Raw genomic sequence first — 17,670 nt, forward strand, 5'->3', positions numbered from 1 at the left:
GAGGCATACGCAAACCTGGTCACATGGGCCGGCCTTGTCGTGCAGCTCGAAGGCCTGGCCATGGGGATCGACCCGGCACAACACGGCTGCAAGCCGACCCGCTTTGGCTTTGTGGCCGTTTCAGTCTAAAAAATTGAAGAAAACCTACAGAGAATCCAAAACGTCAAGAAAACATACAGGGCAATCTAATCCTTTAAAAAAAATTATAAGTAGCATAGAACAAAGTTTAGTTACAAGCCGGGCTGTGCTGGCCCGCAATTAAAAGGTCCATGCCCTGCCCGGCCTTAAGGCCTTGTTCCGTGGCGGGCCGAAGGCCGACTTAGCCCTTTTTTGAATTTTTTTTTTGAAATTACTTAGCCCTTTTAATCGTGTGCCATGCCGGGCCAAAATTCCGTGCGCGCGGGCCGGCCGCGCGGCAAGGCCCATATGTCCAGGTTTGGGCATCCCTACGGTGTGCCTTCCTCCAGCCGCGTCCCGTCCCGTTCGCCGCCCCGCCATCGCTGCAAACCTGCAACCATGTGACGGGAGGTGGGAAGACGACGACGCCATTACGCGCCGCCCTCGACCGGAAAGAGGGCCGGGGACGATGATTCACGCGAATTCGCTCAGAGCGGCAATGGCGCCGGCGGTAAGAGCGTTCTCGTCCGTCGGCGGCCGCCCCCGTGCCCCCTGCCGGCCGCGGCGGCTCCATTGCGCAGGGCGCTTCGCGGGGCATCGGGCTCGAATTCGTGAGTAACACAACCCCAGTTCGTCTCCTACTTCTCCTTCCTCCTCCTATTCCCCTTCCCTCCACTCCTCCGAATTTCCGATTCGCTGATCCCATCTCCCGCCTCTTGGTTTCATGCCTGCAGGTGAGGCAGCTGCGGAGGAGGAGCAACCAGGGCCGCGTCGCGACCACGTGCCGCGGCCTCGACTCCGCCGTGGAGCTCCAGGAGCTGAGGCGGGAGCACGCGCGGCGACTCACCGTGCTGCCGCTGGACGTCACCGACGAGAGCACCATAGATGTAATGGACGGAAATCTCTCCTGCCTATGTTCCCAACAATTTTAGAGCATCTCAAGCCGCGCCTTCAACAGGCCCTTTTCAGACGTTTTTGCTGTGACGGAGTCAAAAAAACGGCCCAGTCATGCCCTTAGAAGCCCGTTTTTCGTTGGCTCAAGCCGAAACGGGTGCCGATGGACCAAGGTCGAAGTGAAAAGGGCGCGTGAGTCCGCCTTGTCGGTGAGTCGAGCGCCACTCCTCGCCGTTTCTTCCCGCTTTTCCACCACTTCCCTCCCATTCTCTCCATTCCTCCCGCTCGCCTCTCAGCCGTCCGCCATGCCACCGAAGAAGTACGTCGCTCCCTGCGCCGCGACAGCCTCCATCGCCCAGCCGAAGCAGAGGAAGCCGAGGGCGCCGCCGTCCAAGCCATCAGGCATGACAAATGCCGAGTGGAGGGCGAAAGTTCAGCGACGGGAGGCTGTCACCGCCGACCGGCGGAACAGGGCAATCGCCAAGAAGCCCCGTGACAACGCGGCGCGTGCGACTGCGGCTTCGGCGGACCAAGCCGAGGCCGGGGTGACTTGCATGGGGATGATGAATCCACCCGGCAGCCACGCCCAGTACGCGCCCTGGGGCCAGCAAGGCGTCGGCTCTCCGTCGCCACAACCACGGGGATGCGCCCTTCGCCGGGCTACACCGACGGGGACGCGCACGGTGGGTTCAACCCCAATGTCACCTTCCCCCATGGACACTTGGCCGAGCGCACGCCCTCGTCCGCCTTCGCCGGCGTGCAGTACCCTCCATACAACTACTCGCCGCCCGCCTACGCGTCCTCCCCGACGCCCCTCTTCGTCGTGGCGCGCTGCCCTTCTCGCACCTCGGCGACACCGACGAGACCAAGGCCGACATGGATGACATCATCGCGACAGGCTCGGCCGTGGCCGCCGTGTCTCCCGGGTTCGTCACCCCGGACGACATGGTGGATCTCAGCGGCGGCATGGACGGCGAGTTCGGCTACGTCTACGGCGAGGAGGAGCAGGAGAGGACGAAGAGGAGGAGGAGGAGGAGGAGCCGGCGACTGTTCCGGCGAGGAGGCACAAGAAGAAGAAGCGGGCGGCCAGGTCCGGCGAGCAGCGCATCAAGTGGGCGTCCAAGGAGAAGGAATGCCTCGCCGAAGTATGGAAAGTCGTCTGCCTCGACCTGACCACCGGCATGAACCAGAGCATCGAAACGTACTGGGAGCACATCAAGGCCGAGTTCGACGAGCGCAAGCTCGTCGACCCCTACTTTATAGGCGTCTACATGCAGCGCGGGGCGAAGGTGATGGCGAACCATTGGGGGCGTATCGAAGGGGCGTGCAACAAAGAAAAAAGTCCATTTTACTCCCCTGAAGAAAATGGGTTGTTCGCATAACCCCTTGAAAAAAAAATTGGTTCACTTAACCCCCTGATCTATCCAATACCGTTCAGAAATAGTCTTGGGCGGATTTTCTCGGGTGGTTTGCTGAGGTGGACATTGTCAAAGTGGTTTGTTGACCAACGGGGCCCTGTGGTTAGGTGAAGAGCGCAACCGGTTCATGCCGATGGTGCTGCCGTTCTTCGTCTGCGCGGCTAGCGCCTCGCCCTCATGCTGAAATCTTGTCCAAGATGTTCGCCCCGCTCAGCTATACATTCCTGGAAAATGAATTTCTTCGGGTCGCTGCAAATCACCGTCACCCATGTCTTCTTCCTTGCCTCTAGCATCGACCACTGCCACCTCGATCTCTTCGTCCGGTAACCCCCGATTCTCCTCCTCTTCTTCCCGAGCACCATCATGCTCCCCTGAAGCTAATCATCCCCTCCATCTGGAGCAGCGCGTCCCCAAGGAACTCTTCCTGCATGGCCAAGCTCTGGCGGCCACTGTAGTTATTTGTCCGCGCGGCCAGCGCCTCCTCCTCGATGTGAAACCTTGTCCGAGAGCTTCGCCTTGATCCACTACACATTCCTGCCAAAGGAATTAGTTTGAGTCGCTGTAAATCGCCTTTACCCATGTCTTCTTCCCCGCCCCCGACATCAAGCGCCGCTTCCTTGATCTCATGCTCTAGTGACCCCTCCTTCTCCTCTTCTGGTTCCCAGGCACCATGGCTCTCCCCTAAAGTTGACGGGCTAGTCCATTTGGAGCCACACGCCCCCGAGGACCTCTCGCTGCATGACCATGCTCCGCCGCCTGCTGCTGCCGTCGAACACGACAACTAGTGCACCGGCCTGCTCCGATGCCCCGCCGTCCCTGCCGTCCAGCCATCTCCCCATCCCCACCTTGGCCTCTGCTGATGTCGCCATGCCCCATCATCAACCGACGCCGCCGACTGCCCTGCCCTATCCTGCCGTGGCCCCTGTTGTTCCCAGACTTCATGAACCGGATGGGAGGACGCGTCGCATCACAGGGGTCACTCCGACGGTCGTAGCTCCGCCGGGGGTGGCCTGTGCCACCGAGGCAAGCGCTCGAGCTCCTCTCTGTCCCGCGGGCGAGCGACAGATGAAGGAGACAAACCTACTAGGTGGGCCCACCTCCTCTAGGCCCCACCCGTCAATCTCAGCCGCATCTGACCAAGGGAGGCCCACCCGCAGGTCAAAACCACAGTTGACCAATGCCACATCAGCAGCAAGTGGTAATAAACCAGCCAGGGGGGTCTTTCATCCGGTATGGGTTTGTTTAGGGGGTGAAAGGAACAGAAAAATAGATGAGGGGGTAATGTGAACCACCAACTTTATTCAGGGTAGTAAAATGGACTTTTTTCTGCAACAAATGGCATGGGATCGTCGAGTAGGTCGCGGCTCACCCGGAGAGCGGCGCCAGCGTTGAGGATCAGGTATGGCACGCCGGTCTCCCGCCTCTCTTCGCCGTGTGTGCCGGCCAACTGTTTGTTCCTCCGCGCAGTTGCTGTGCATGTTCGCCATGTATCGGCAGGGCAACAACGACGCCGAATTCAAGTACCTCCACGTTTACAATCGCATTGACAAGTACGAGAAGTGGGCAGATGTCCGGCGCACCCTCGACAAGGCGAAAGAGACCTACAAGCTGGACGCGCCGACTCTGGGCGCGTCAGAAGGGCGGCCGGACGGCAACAAATGTGCCAAGAAGGGGAAACACGCCGACGTGGCCGCACCTCGTGTGCAGGAGTCCATCGAGCACTGCCACGCCGACGCACAGGCCCGGGCCGCCCTTCATGAAGAGAAGACCGAGGCGCGGTGGTCGGCGTTGATGTCGAGCAGCGCCGTCAAGCTCGACCTACTTCGGACCAACGTCGCCGCCAAGAAGAGAAACACCGACCTGGCTTTCCTACTGGGGGGGGGGACATACTCCAGAGCAACGACGAGGCGGTCAAGGCGTGGTACTTGGCAGAGCGTGGCCTCATTCTGAACCAGTTTCCCTCGATGCCGCCGCCCACGCGGATGCCCACGCCGCCGCCGCCGCCCAACCCGAGCGATGATGCCGCCGAGACTCCCCGCAGCATAGAAGCCACGCCGACGCCGGAGGCCGACCTCGCCGTTTGATGCGCACGCGCATCCTTTCTGCTTTTTGTACGCCGAACTTGTGGCCACTTGATCGCCGGATTTGTGACGTCTATTTTATGAGCGGGAATGAGACGACATTTGAATTTGCCGCGGCTGAGGGACGGCGTCTGGGGACGTGGCTGGGAACTAGGTTGCTCCCAGGGGCCAATCTAGCGTCGGTTCGCCTTCAGGCCGCTTTTTTTCGGCTGGAGATGCTCTTACAAGCTGATGAAGTGACACACTACCGGGGAATGTTTTGTTGTTTCGGTAGTAGGCCGACGCGGACACAATTGGAGAGACCCACGGACCTCTCTACCTCCTTTGGATCCGAAATGTTATACAACCATGTCTGCCCTTCACAATTTTTCCATCTGTTCTTCTCATTTGAGCACTGGTTTCCAGTTTGCATTCGGTGGGTTATGGGATTATCATGGCTTATCTGAAATCAGGTTGCTCCGATCTCTTGCTGCAGAGACCTCATTGAGCAAAGTTCAAAAGCCATCCCTGCTTCTGGCATATGAAGTCAATGCTGTCGGTCTTATTCTAGTCATCAAGGTAGAGACTGCTGCCTTCCTTTCTGCTCCCAATTGTGTCGGCATTCCTCCAGTCTCTGGGGTGTGCTTACTCCAATGTCTGAAAGTATCTTGTATTGTACTCTGATGACTGAATTGATATTTTGTTTTGTTAGCACATGCGTCCATTTCTGAAGATTGGAGCAACCTTGGAAACAGGGAAGGGTTGCTCGTCGGTTGCAGATATGAGCGCCAGCCAGAGTAGGCTTGACAGGAGACGATGGTCTGGGAGGCTGACATTTGTACAAGGCTTCTAAAACAGCACCGAATCAATGTATGTGAACAGTAAGATTCATGTCCCATCCAGATTTTACCAGCCCTCTGTTTATACTAATCTTGTTATCATTATAGTCTTCTCTCATCTGATGTTTTGTGTATTCTATCCAAAACAAACTAGTCATCGCACAATTATGCACCTTTCTTTTTCTAGGCTTCTAAATTGCATGCATTGGTGATGTTTTGCAGTGATAAAGACTGCATCAGTAGAGTTGGGCAAGAAGGACAACATCGCCTGCATTTTGCTACATCCAGCAACAGTTGACACCGACCTCTCACGGCCATTCCAAAGAAAGGTGGCCAAGGATAAGCTCTTTAGTGAGTTCTCTGTACAGAAGCTACTGTCCATCATCAACAATGCCAACCGATAACGGGAAGTTCTTCGCCTGGGATGGTCAAGAAATCCCATGGTGACCACTGTTTTCAATCAGTGATTGTCGCCCCTTCTATTTTTTTGTGTCTTGTTTTTACCACTCTTCTTTCTTATTTGGAACCGCTTGTGCCTTCTTAGTTTTGAATTAAAAAGCTTTACTCAGTAGCATGGAAACTACGTGATCCGAATATTCTAGGATCTGCTTCATAAGAGGGTCACATCACCTCCTTGTATCATTCAGCCGTGTACTTTGTTCGGTGCTTTATTTATAAAGCGGGTCAAAAGCCTGTTTTGAGGTTAAGTCTCCACCAAATATCTTGCCCAATGTATCTGGATTTTGCATAGACTACTGCAAGTAAACGTAAGCAAGTATCAGCGTCATTTAAACCATGTTAAATGAACCCCGAATGAAAGTCCACAATGGTTTTCTTAACGTGTTTGCAATTTTTTGTAATGACATGCAAGTTTGCAGGAGAAATACGAGATGTACATAGTTACATACATGAATTTTATCATTGGATGTCGACACGGTATCTATCATGTGTTATTAAATAAAATTGTTGTGATTTTTATTGTTTTTAAATGGATATTCCTGAACCTGGGTGTAGCTGCAATGCCCCTTGGACAGCCTGCACTCAAAGCACAGCCCGGCGCTTGCGTTCGAGTGGCAGCAAGAAGAAAACGCAAGAGCAGAGGCATGGAGCCCGCATCAGTCAAATCAATTGATCAAGGAGTAGTACGGTAGTATGATGTGGATGAAATTTTTTTGAAGTTGGGGAGTGACTGGTGCTTTTTCTACTGAATGTTGAATTTTTCTGCTTTCATTCAACATAAAATCAATTTCTGTATGGCTTTATGCAGCAGTGTTCACTTCTCCTGAGGGGTTCAAGAAGATGGTAGAGTGGATGGTCAGTCAACTTAACTAGTGGATGCAGAAGAAGTCCAAGTTGAGGACATGAGGGACTGGAGAGAGATGGGAGGATGAAAGTAGGTGAAGATGTTGACTGGTGAGACTCATCATAAGTAGTTCTGTACAATTTACTCACTGAGACCGTTGATAAAAAAATGGAGATGAACAAAGTAACAGCCTTGACACCATCGTTTGGTCAAGAGAATTGCAAAGGGGAATGAGGTATATTAGCAGAGGCGATACACTAGCAGGTCGATCTAATTATTTATGAATTATGACTAATTGCCGTTTACTAATAGCACTGGTCTACTGGTGTCTGACAGGACTGGAAAGGAGAGAATATTTTGCCAATTAGAATCTGGGAAGTTAACAGGATCCGTGAAGTCAATGGATTCGGTCATCGGTCTCTTTGACAGCTCAAGTAGAAGAATTTTCAGGCGCAGAAACAAATTTGTGTGTAGCACATTGGACTACTAGCTATGCCAGAATCCACAACGAGATCACCAGCACGTTTACCACTAACGAAGTCAGGGACATGGGCAGTCAGGACGCGCATGTCTGGCGTATCTCACACTTCATGCAGGTATGAATTTTCTCCAGCATTAGATTTCTAAATCAGCGTTACATAGACAACAGATGTGCATGTCCCGTTAACTAGATTCATTCCCTAGATCTGTTGACCAAAAATTCCTGACTTGGGTAACGACCAGCTACGTTGAAGTATTCCTACTGCATCACGCCGGTTTATCTCTAGTCATCTCCACTACCTTTCACTGCAATGTCCCCATAATTTGAAATCTCACTGATATGATAACTCGAAGTCGAGTTTCAGGCGATTCTGGCCTGGGTGATCACAGACTCACAGCCCTTGTAGTCCAGTTCCGTTTCTTCTTTTAATCATGCTCAAAGCCATTGATAAATGTTAGTACCAGAAAATTCCTGAAACAGTCCTAAAGGCACAGATCAGCAATGCAGTAGTAATCTAATCAAGTCTGTGTCGAGCTCGTGGCGGCCTCGAACCTAAAATTCAAAAGTTCACTGATAACTCAAATTCGAGTTTCAGGCGATTTTATGGCCTGAGTGGCCAGTCCTTATAGTCCAGTTCCGTTTTCTAATTTTAAACAACGCTACTAGTACAAAATAATAATTCTTGAAACAGTTCTGAAGGCCCATATAAGTGATACAGTAGTAATCTAATGATAATCAAGTCTGTGCAGAGTTCGTGGTGGCCTCGATGCTGCCGGTGCCGCTGCTGGCATCTGAAGTACCAAAAGAATCTTCAGCTGATGGCTGTGGCATGTAGGTTGCGACCGGCATTTTCGCCGGGAGGCTTGGCAACGGCATCTCAAACCGCAGCACGCTGACAGCCTGCCTGATGGATGGCCTCAAGCTGCGGTCAGGGTGCCCGCACCAGAGCCCGACCACCATGACACGCTCCATCTCCTGCCCGTCAAACTCCCCATCCAACCGCTCATCGGCAACCTCAAGGATGGTTCCTTTGCCATAGGACTCCCAGACCCACTGCAGCAAGTGGACAACGGAGTCGTCGTCGTCTTCTTGGACTACCGCCGGCCGTCGGCCACATGCAATCTCGAGCAGGACGACGCCAAAGCTATAGACGTCCGACTCCACGCTGGCAGTGGCAGTCAAGAGTCAAGACGCACTTTGGGTCCATATAGCCGAGGGTCCCGGCCGCTCCTGTCGTGCACGAGCCCCTGCCATTGCCGACGATCCTGGCAAGGCCAAAGTCGCCGAGCTTGGCATTGAAGGACGCGTCCAGCATCACGTTGCTTGGCTTGATGTCCCTGTGCAGGATGTGCTGCTCTGTCTCCTCGTGCAGGTACAACAGCGCAGAGCCAAGCCCGAGCACGATCTCGTACCTGACCGGCCACGATAGCAGGTGGTCTGGCTTGTAGAGGTGAGCGTCGAGGCTGCCTTTGGGCATCAGCTCATAGACAAGTAGGAGATCGTCGTCGTCGCCACCGTGGAACCATCCGACGAGCCGCACGAGGTTCCGATGCCGGATCTGGCTGATGATCCTCACCTCGGAGACGAACTCCTTCCAGCCCTGCCGGGAGCTCTTGGACACTTTCTTCACGGCGATGTCGAGGTTCATGTCATGGAGGAACCCACGGTACACAGATCCAAAGCCTCCTTCTCCTAGCTTATTACTGTCGGACAAACAATCGGTGGCGGCCGCGAGCTCACCATATGAGAATCGCACGGGCCCGGTGCCTTGCTCGAGCTCGTCTTGATCTACGCTTCTGCCATGGAAGTAGACCGCCTCTTTCAGTGGTTGTTCCAGCTCTGATCTCATTGTCACCGCAGACCTCCTTCGCCGCTGGTGCGACAAGAACCAAACCGACAGACTGATCAGGCAGAGCATGAGCGCCACGGCACCAGCGACAAGGCCCGCAACGACAACCGCTTTTACCCTTTTGCGGTGCGCCACGGCACCAGTGACAGCCGCTTTGTGGATCGTGTACGTGTAGTACGCGAGATGGCAGCTGTACCCTGTGACTGATCCTTCGACGCTGTTGTTGGACAGCAATTGTGGCAGCTGATCGGTGTAGTAGGAGAGGCAGCGCGTGCACTCGCTCGGCGGCAGGTCCCTGGTGCACTGTGCCACCCCAGACATAGCTACTAGAGGGTCTTTCTCATTGTACGTCTGTGCCAACGGTGACCCAGTCTGTTGATTTTTCTCTTGGTTGCTACCAGAATTACAATTTTGTCATTATCAGAATTCAAAGTTGATTGCCGCTACAGTGGATTATTCGTAGAATGAGCCATATGGACACAAGGTATCATTCAAGGCACGGCCAAATTTCCACAAGTCATGCCAAAATAATAACTACACATCTCTGTCAAAATACATAGTACTACCTCCGTAAACTAATATAAGAGTGTTTAGAATACTAAAATAGTGATCTAAACGCTCTTATATTAGTTTACAGAGGGAGTATTTCTCAATAAGGAAAAAGATCGTCATAAATCAGCGGAGATTTCCTTTTCATCAGTATGTAGCTAAAACTGAATCATTTGTTCAAGTGCCTCATTGCAGGATAAATCCCTGCACACACAGGCGAAGAAACTGTTCCGTAAAAAACCTTGAAAGTCTAAGTGAGTTCAAGCGATAGTGCGAGACCATTTTTTAACAGGCAGGAGTTCTGCTTTCACTTATATAAGATGGTTTGGCAGTTCAAATTTAACCGCCAAAACGTCTTATATAAGTGAACAGAGGCAGTAGGAGAGAACGTAGGCCCAAACCAAAAAGAATGAGGCATGTCAGACTAAGGTATACGTTTTAAGTGTTTACTCTGCTCTGGAGCTGAGTTAAAAAAAAATCACGAATGTATACTAGTACAATGCAGAACCACTTAGCTAATGACATTTTTTTTTTGACGTGAACAGCAGGAGCTCTGCTTTTGCATTAAAGAAGAATAGAGGTTTTACACGGTTCGGACAAATCCGGACCAAGAGTCCGGTCTTTCGTTAATATCTGCATGCAACTGTTGATCATGTACGATCTTTTCTCATGATCTGTGGGCACCTGCCCATTGGCTCATTTGATCCACTTCAGCACTTGAGAGCCAGTCTATATGAATTCTGGTAGTGACAGTATGTCGTCATGCGAAGTCCAAGCCACTCCTTCTCCCTGCCTGCCTTGGTCTGAATTTTCTGAAAAGGACATAGGGCAACTATTCATGAAATGAAAGACCGCCTTCTACTTGTAGCTGAGAAAATTCTGCGTAAATTTGTGGCTACAAGACCCGCCTACAAGACTGACTTCGTCAATGCCGTGTAATCACGAGCTGTTGGAATATTGGTGGAATACTGAAATCACCTGACGTGTAAACCACCTAACGTGTAAGCAGGTATCCAGTTCCTGAAAATGTGTGGAGTACCACGAGCTGGTGGAATATTGCTACCAGTGGAGACTAGAGTGGACCACTCACCAATATATCAAAGGGTATTTCGTGTGATTGTGTCGCTCACCACTCACCAAGGTCACCACCGCCTGCCCGGCCATGGCTTCACCTCCATGGGTTCGCCTTGTGCTGATACTCCTAGCAGGCGTTGCCGCATGCCACGCCCGCCCACTTTTTGACGGCGACGGCGATGCCGTCATCGATGAGACACCCCAGCCCTTGCGGCCATCCGTGATCTCATGCTCAACTGCGAGCAACTACACCGAAGGAAGCAAGTACCATGTGAACCTCGACAGGCTCTTGTCGGCCATCCCCGTGGCCGCCGACTCCAGCGGCTTCTTCAACGGCACATTCGGCGCGGCGGGCGACGAGGTCTTTGGCATGTTCATGTGCTACGCTGGCGACACCGACTCTGAGTGCCAGGACTGCCTCATCCGTGCCCCTGAAGGTATCATGAAGGTGTGTCCTCACAGCCGGACGGTTCGCGCGGTCTACAACGCCTGCACCATCCAATACTCCGACAAGTCCTCCTTCTCTGTTGCTGACCTCTCTGTGGTTGACAAGGTCGACCTTTCCGTCGCGCCCAAGCTGGAACAAACCCCTTACCCAACTTGGAACAACAGAAACCATGGCCATTGGTACCAAGGAGTCGTACTCGCAGGGTACATCCTGGACACTGCCGGTGTGAGCCACACAAGGTTTAAGTTGATTCATCGGCTCATGGTGAAGGCTTGCCAAAGGCCTGAGCGGATCGCTGAGGGCACAGAGGGGTTCACCGATGCGGAGTGGGTGCAGGCAGTGGTGCAGTGCACGAGGGATCTGCCAGCGAGTGAGTGCACCCGCTGCCTCTCCTACTACACCGATCAGCTGCCGCGATGGTTCCCGAACAACAGCGGTGGCACCATCAAAGGGTCGAGTTGCTACCTGCGCTACGCCATCCTCGCTGATGCTGACAAGCCGCGCCCTCGCACGGTGCGGCTGGAGACGTACCGGTATAGCGAGGAATATGAGAAGGAGGAGAATGAGCATCAGAGGAATATGGATACAGCGCGCAGAAAGCACCGACGAAAGGTTGTCATCATCGCCAGCCTTATCACCATCTCCGTGGCGCTTGTTGTCTGCCTGATCGGCCTGTTGGTTCGATTCGTGTTGTACCCATGGCGAACATGGGTGGCAGCGGCCAGGGTTGCCATGAGATCCATGTTGTACCGGTGGCGAACATGGGTGGCAGCGGCCAGGGTTGCCATGAGATCATTCATGGAAAGACCTCCTAAAGTGGCGGCCTACTTCCACCGCAGAAGTGCACGCCAAGACGAACTCGAGCAAGGGACTGGGCTGAGACGATTCAGGTATGCCGAGCTCGCTGCCGCCACCGACGGCTTCTCTGGCAGGAACAAGCTGGGAGAAGGAGGCTTCGGTTCCGTGTACCGAGGGTTCCTCCACGACATGAACCTTCACATTGCCGTGAAGAAAGTGTCTAAGAGCTCTCGTCAGGGCTGGAAGGAGTTTGTCTCCGAGGTGAAGATCATTAGCCGTCTCCGGCACCGGAACCTCGTACCGCTTGTTGGATGGTTCTATGGCGGTGACGATGATGGTCTTTTGCTCGTGTATGAACTGATGCCCAATGGTAGCCTGGACGCACACCTTTACAAGCTGGACCAGCTGCTGCCATGGGCAGTCAGGTATCAGGTCGCGCTTGGTGTGGGCTCAGCGCTGATGTACCTGCACCAGGACACGGAGGAGCGCGTTGTGCATAGGGACATCAAGCCGAGCAACATCATGCTGGATGCGTCCTTCAATGCCAAGCTTGGTGACTTTGGGCTTGCGAGGTTTATCTGTGATGGCCGGGGCTCGTTGACGACCGGCGCAGCCGGGACGCTCGGCTACATGGACCCAAAATGCGTGTTTGCGGGCAAAGCCAGTGTGGAATCTGACATCTACAGCTTCGGTGTCGTCCTGCTCGAGATGGCCTGTGGTCGGACGCCAGCGGTGGCTGTAGACGGCGATGACGGAGCCGTCATCCACCTGTTGCAGTGGGTATGGGAGTCGCACGGCAGAGGGGCCATTCTTGAGGCAGCTGACCCGCGGCTGGACGGCAAGTTCGACGAGAAAGAGATGGAGTGTGTCATGGTGGTCGGGCTCTGGTGCGGACACCCCGACCCTGCCTTGAGGCCGTCCATCAGGCAGGCCGTCAGCGTGCTGCGGTTGGAGGTGCCGCCGCCGAGTCTCCCGGGGAAGATGCCGGTGGCAACCTACCTGATGCAGCCGCCGGCTGATGATTCTTTTGGTTCCTCGGTGACGAGCGGCAGCGGTGATGCCAGCACTACTAATTCTGCTAGAGATAAAGTCGAGTAGATGATTGGTGCATCCCCGATCTGGGCCTCTGGGACCGTTTCAGAAATTTGCAAGTACTACTACGCCCTCCGTCCGGAAAAAGTTGTCCACAGCGTAGTGTAATGTTAATTTTTCAAAAACACCCTTATAACTTCAAATTTGTTACAAACAGGTCACCATACAGGTCGCGTCTTCTTCCTTCTTCCTCCGCCCGTCGCCGGCGCGCGTCGCCAGGGCCAGTCGTCAGCCAAGACCTGCGCCGCCCAATTGCTTGCTCTGCCGCCGCACTGGACGTGCTCCTCCGCGACCCAGGACCCGCGCCGCCCTACTTGCTCCATTGCCGCACAGGACGTGCTCCTCCGCGGCCCAGGACCCGCGCCGCCCTGCTTGCTCCTCCGCCGCCAAGGACCTGCGCCGCCCTGCTTGCTCCGTCACCGCACAAGACGTGCTCCTCCGCCGCCCAGGACCTGCGTCGACGATATCCCCTCCTTCCTCGCAGGGCCTGCGCCGCCGCCGGCCAGGACCCGCACGCGCCTGGGTCTCGAGCGCCTGGACCACGAGCTCCCGCCGCGCCTAGACCACGAGCTCCCTCAAGCTCATCCTCAAGCTCTTTTGCGATCCTGGACCTCAAGCTGGAGCCCCTTCTGCTGCTTCTCCGCAACTTGCTGCTCCTCCCCTGCTCGTGCTGCCGCCCGGAGATCCCCTTCTCGTCTGCTGCCGCTTGAGGTCCCCTACTCGTGCTGCTGCTGGTGAGAACAAGTACAGGGTTCTGTAATTTGTTCATCTCCAGTGCCTTGCTTGCTTGCTCTGTAATTTAAAACATAATTGATCTGTGTACATTGCTTGCTTGCTTGCTCTGTAATTTGAAAAAATTCAGTTAATATTGATGTTGATTTCTGATGGACCAATCTTTAGTACTGCCAAAAAAATGTTACAGAGGGGCAGAATCATTCATGGCAGTAAAAAATAAGTCATGGGCAGAATCATGAGATGATGAGAAAGGTTATAGAGGTCAGAATCATTGACAAAAGAAGGAAAAAATCATGTACTAAACTACAGCAAATTCAGGCCAGATTTAGCCAAATTGGAAACATTATTTGGAATTCTTCTTCTACTACTCTTGCTAGCAGTGAGCAGTGAGATGGGAAGACAGATTATCTTCTTAGTTGAAAGCATTTTATTCACATAGTCCTAAAATTTATAAGCTGAAAATACAAGCTTCTTCTACTAATTCTTTGAACTTTGATTAGTCCTAGTCTGAACATGTCACAACATTTCTGTCAAAATCTCAGACTTGACAATAAATCTCAGATTATTTAGGAACACACTATTAACTGAATTTACACTAAGATTTCTTGTTAACCTAATTTACACTAAGATTTCTCACTCCATTACATAATTCTGATTGTTAACTGAATTTACAGAATAATAATTTCATTTGCATAATTACAGTGAAGTTTCAGTAACTACAGTAACTGAATTTATAGTAAGATTTCTCACTCCATTACTCTGCTATTAACTGTATTATTCTGCTGTTAACAATCAGAATTGACACTATATTATTCAGTCAAGTTGATGTTCAGATCCTGTCATTTTGTTCCAAAACCTGTCAATTTCTGTCAGGTTTTGATCTGTCAAGTTGATGTTCAGTCAAGTTGATGTCAAACTTGACACATAAATAAAATTTGACATCAATGAAATTTAGACAGTGAATACAGTTTGGACAGTACTCCACTGTCATATTTTCAGTGAGTAAAATTCAGTTTTGACAAATTGAAGCCTACTCTATTCTACAGAAAATGTTGTAGAGGATGTTATTAACTTTTCTGATGTTGTAGAGGGAGTAATAGATATTCATAGTTCTATAACTACTGCCATGGTCTACTAACAGAAGATAATTTCAATATTCAAAATGTGTACCTGCACTAGTTGTCAACAAGAAATACAGTAAAAGTTGAGATGTACTCATGGCCCCTGCTTTTGTTTGCTTTTTAATTCCTGCCCTGGTCCCTGCAAAAAAGAGAGATGTAGTAGGACCTGTAGTTGCTTATGAACAAGGAGTACTTTTAATATCTACTTTTCTCTTTCTTGGTTTCTTTGCTTTTTGTCTAGGATTCTTCATGGTTTTCTTGTTATGATTATATGCTCACCATTCATCTTTTGTATACTCTTGTTATGAGATCAGATAGGAGCACACAACTATGGATTTGAATTTGATGCCGGAAGAGGAGGACGAAGCTCAAGAAGAAGAACAAGCTCAGCAGGGTGATGCTATTGATTTGAACTTGATGCCGGAAGATGAGGACGAAGCTCAACAAGAAGAACAAGCTCAACAGGGTGATGCTATTGATTTGAACTTGATGCCGGAAGATGAGGATGAAGACATTGAATTGAATTGGTTTCCTGAAGAGGAAGAAGCTGAAGAGGCACAAGGAGATGCAGAATTGGAAGAAGCTCAAGAGGCACAAGGAGATGCAGAATTGGAAGAAGCTCAAGAGGCACAAGGAGATGCAGAATTGGAAGAAGCTCAAGAGGCACAAGGAGATGCAGAATTGGAAGAAGCTCAAGAGGCACAAGAAGATGCAGAATTGGAAGAAGCTGATGCACATGGCAATCCAAGAGGCAAGGACTTGACAGACAAGGAGAGACATGGTGTTTACTTTGCTCTGCGAGTAATCGAGCTTAGAGATGGACAGGTTCACGTGTATGACAAGATGCTCATTGCGACGATGCTGAATGTTCACCTGCGAACAGTTACAAGAATATGGAATCTAGCCAAACGACAACTTGCAGCAGGCCAAGAAGTTGATATTTCAAGCAAGAAGAACAAAAGTGGTAGGAAGAGAAAAGAACTAGATCTGTCGAGAACAGCCACAATCCCCTTGAACAAAAGAAGAACAATCCGGTCTCTAGCAAGGTGTTTAGGTGTGCCCCGATCAACCCTACATGACAGATTTCAATTACAAGAGCTGAAACGCATCACAAGCACCATCAAACCCACCCTCAAGCCACAGAACAAGATAGCGAGACTAAAGTTCTGCCTATCCATGATGGATGAAAGATGGATATGAAGTCCTTGGCCCAGTTTCAAGCCAATGACAAATATGGTCCACATCGACGAGAAATGGTATGACATGACCCGAGTGAAGAGTAGCTACTACGTACTGCCTGGAGAAGAAGAACCAAACCGAACTGTGCACAATACTCATAGCATTGGGAAGGTAATGTTTCTAACAGCTGTAGCCAAACCTCGCTACAATGAAGATGGGGAGATGATATTTGATGGGAAACTTGGCATTTGGCCGTTCGTGGTACAGACCAAGGCACGACGAACAAGCCAGAATAGAGATAGGGGGACAATAGAGTTGAAGCCGGTCAAAGTTACTAGACCTGTGTGCAGAGATTACTTGATCAATAAAGTAATCCCTGCCATTCAAGACAAATGGCCGGACGGTGACGATGACACAACGATCTTTATTCAACAAGATAATGCAACACCACATGTCCTCCCTAATGATGCTGGTTTTCTAGAAGCCATGGCACAGACAGATCTGGATATTCGATTATTGCAACAACCACCAAACAGCCCTGAGCTCAATGTTCTGGATCTTTGTTTCCACTGCTCCCTCCAATCCCTAACCGACTGCAGAGCGCCTATGAATATACAGGAACTGGTACAGGGTGTAGAGGAGGAGTTTGAGAACTACGATCCCCATAAGCTGTTCAAAAGCTTTATGACGTTGCAAGCAGTCATGGTGGAAGTGATGAAAGATCAAGGAGGAAACAACTATAAGCTGCCGCATCTACACAAGGACCGTCTACAAAATGCTGGAGAGGAAATAACCGTTGTATACTGCAGTCCGGAGCTAATTACTGACACGAAGGCCATTATTGAACAAGGAAATGAGTAGATAGAGAAAGCTCAAAAAGAAAGGGAAAGGGAAAAGGAAAAGAAAGGATAGGAGTATGTGATGTGTCATGTGTCATGTGTCATGTGTATGTCTTGTGTCATATGTATGTCTTGTGTCATGTGTATGGCTTTGTGTCATGTGTATGTCTTGTGTCATGTGTATGGCTTTGTGTCATGTGTATGTATTGTGTCACGTGTTCAATGAGAAAGGATAGAAGTATTTAGATTTATTTGAATAATGGAAGTATTTGGTTGACGCCAGCTTACTGGTATAGAAACAACATACTGATGTACCTGAACCCATGCAAGATATGCCAAACTTGCAAATAGGCAAAAACCTACTACACCTACATTGTACCCATGGGCATTTTTCAAAAATTGTGATGTTTTCAAACATCAGAAATTTATTTGCAATAGTAATTCCGATCCTTTAATTTTGTATGGGAGCTACAGCCAAGAGTAATTTGACGGAGTAAGAGAACTCAGTACACTGTGTACTCCAAATTTTCTACTCCTGTCAGTCCAACAACGCAAAGTTTAATTTTCCTTGCAAAATTCAGTTAACATGTTAACAAGATCAGTTAACCGCGCAACCAAGAAAAGGCTTGCCAAAGAATAAGAAAATGCTACTGATACCCTGGACTTAGTAGACTAGTGAATACCCTTACCAATAAATCTCAGGTTCATCAAGAAAAATTCCTGGAAGTAGGATGATAAAATGTGTGGTTCTGAACTCGAAAATTATTCAGGTGTGGTTATGTCCCTTTTTTCAGTTATAGCAGAACTTGAATCTAGCAGTCTGAAGAATTTTGAAACAATGACAGAAGACTTGATTGCAGTCTGAAACAATGAC

General features: G+C 50.7%; 1 protein-coding gene and 2 pseudogenes across 1 annotated transcript; 2 read left to right on the forward strand and 1 right to left on the reverse strand.

Moving 5' to 3' along the window:
- Positions 1-7,775: 7,775 nt before the first annotated feature.
- On the reverse strand, positions 7,776-9,437 carry LOC125555626 (L-type lectin-domain containing receptor kinase IX.1 pseudogene; annotated as a pseudogene).
- Positions 9,438-10,580: 1,143 nt separating this feature from the next.
- LOC125507848 (cysteine-rich receptor-like protein kinase 15) lies at positions 10,581-13,800 on the forward strand. Its single transcript, XM_048672369.2, has 2 exons — positions 10,581-12,981; positions 13,080-13,800. The coding sequence occupies exon 1, from the start codon at positions 10,673-10,675 to the stop codon at positions 12,926-12,928; it is 2,256 nt and encodes a 751-aa protein (XP_048528326.1). The 5' UTR covers positions 10,581-10,672; the 3' UTR covers positions 12,929-12,981; positions 13,080-13,800.
- Positions 13,801-14,904: 1,104 nt separating this feature from the next.
- Positions 14,905-17,150, forward strand: LOC147968011 (uncharacterized; annotated as a pseudogene).
- The last annotated feature ends 520 nt before the right edge of the window (positions 17,151-17,670 follow it).

Source organism: Triticum urartu, chromosome 5A (genome assembly GCF_056163025.1).
Source record: "Triticum urartu cultivar PI428250 chromosome 5A, HENAU_Tu73, whole genome shotgun sequence".
Taxonomy (NCBI): Eukaryota; Viridiplantae; Streptophyta; class Magnoliopsida; order Poales; family Poaceae; genus Triticum; species Triticum urartu.

Excerpts from the sequence above, each read along its gene's own strand:
- LOC125507848 (XM_048672369.2), top strand. The coding sequence starts at position 10,673 with ATGGCTTCACCTCCATGGGTTCGCCTTGTGCTGATACTCCTAGCAGGC.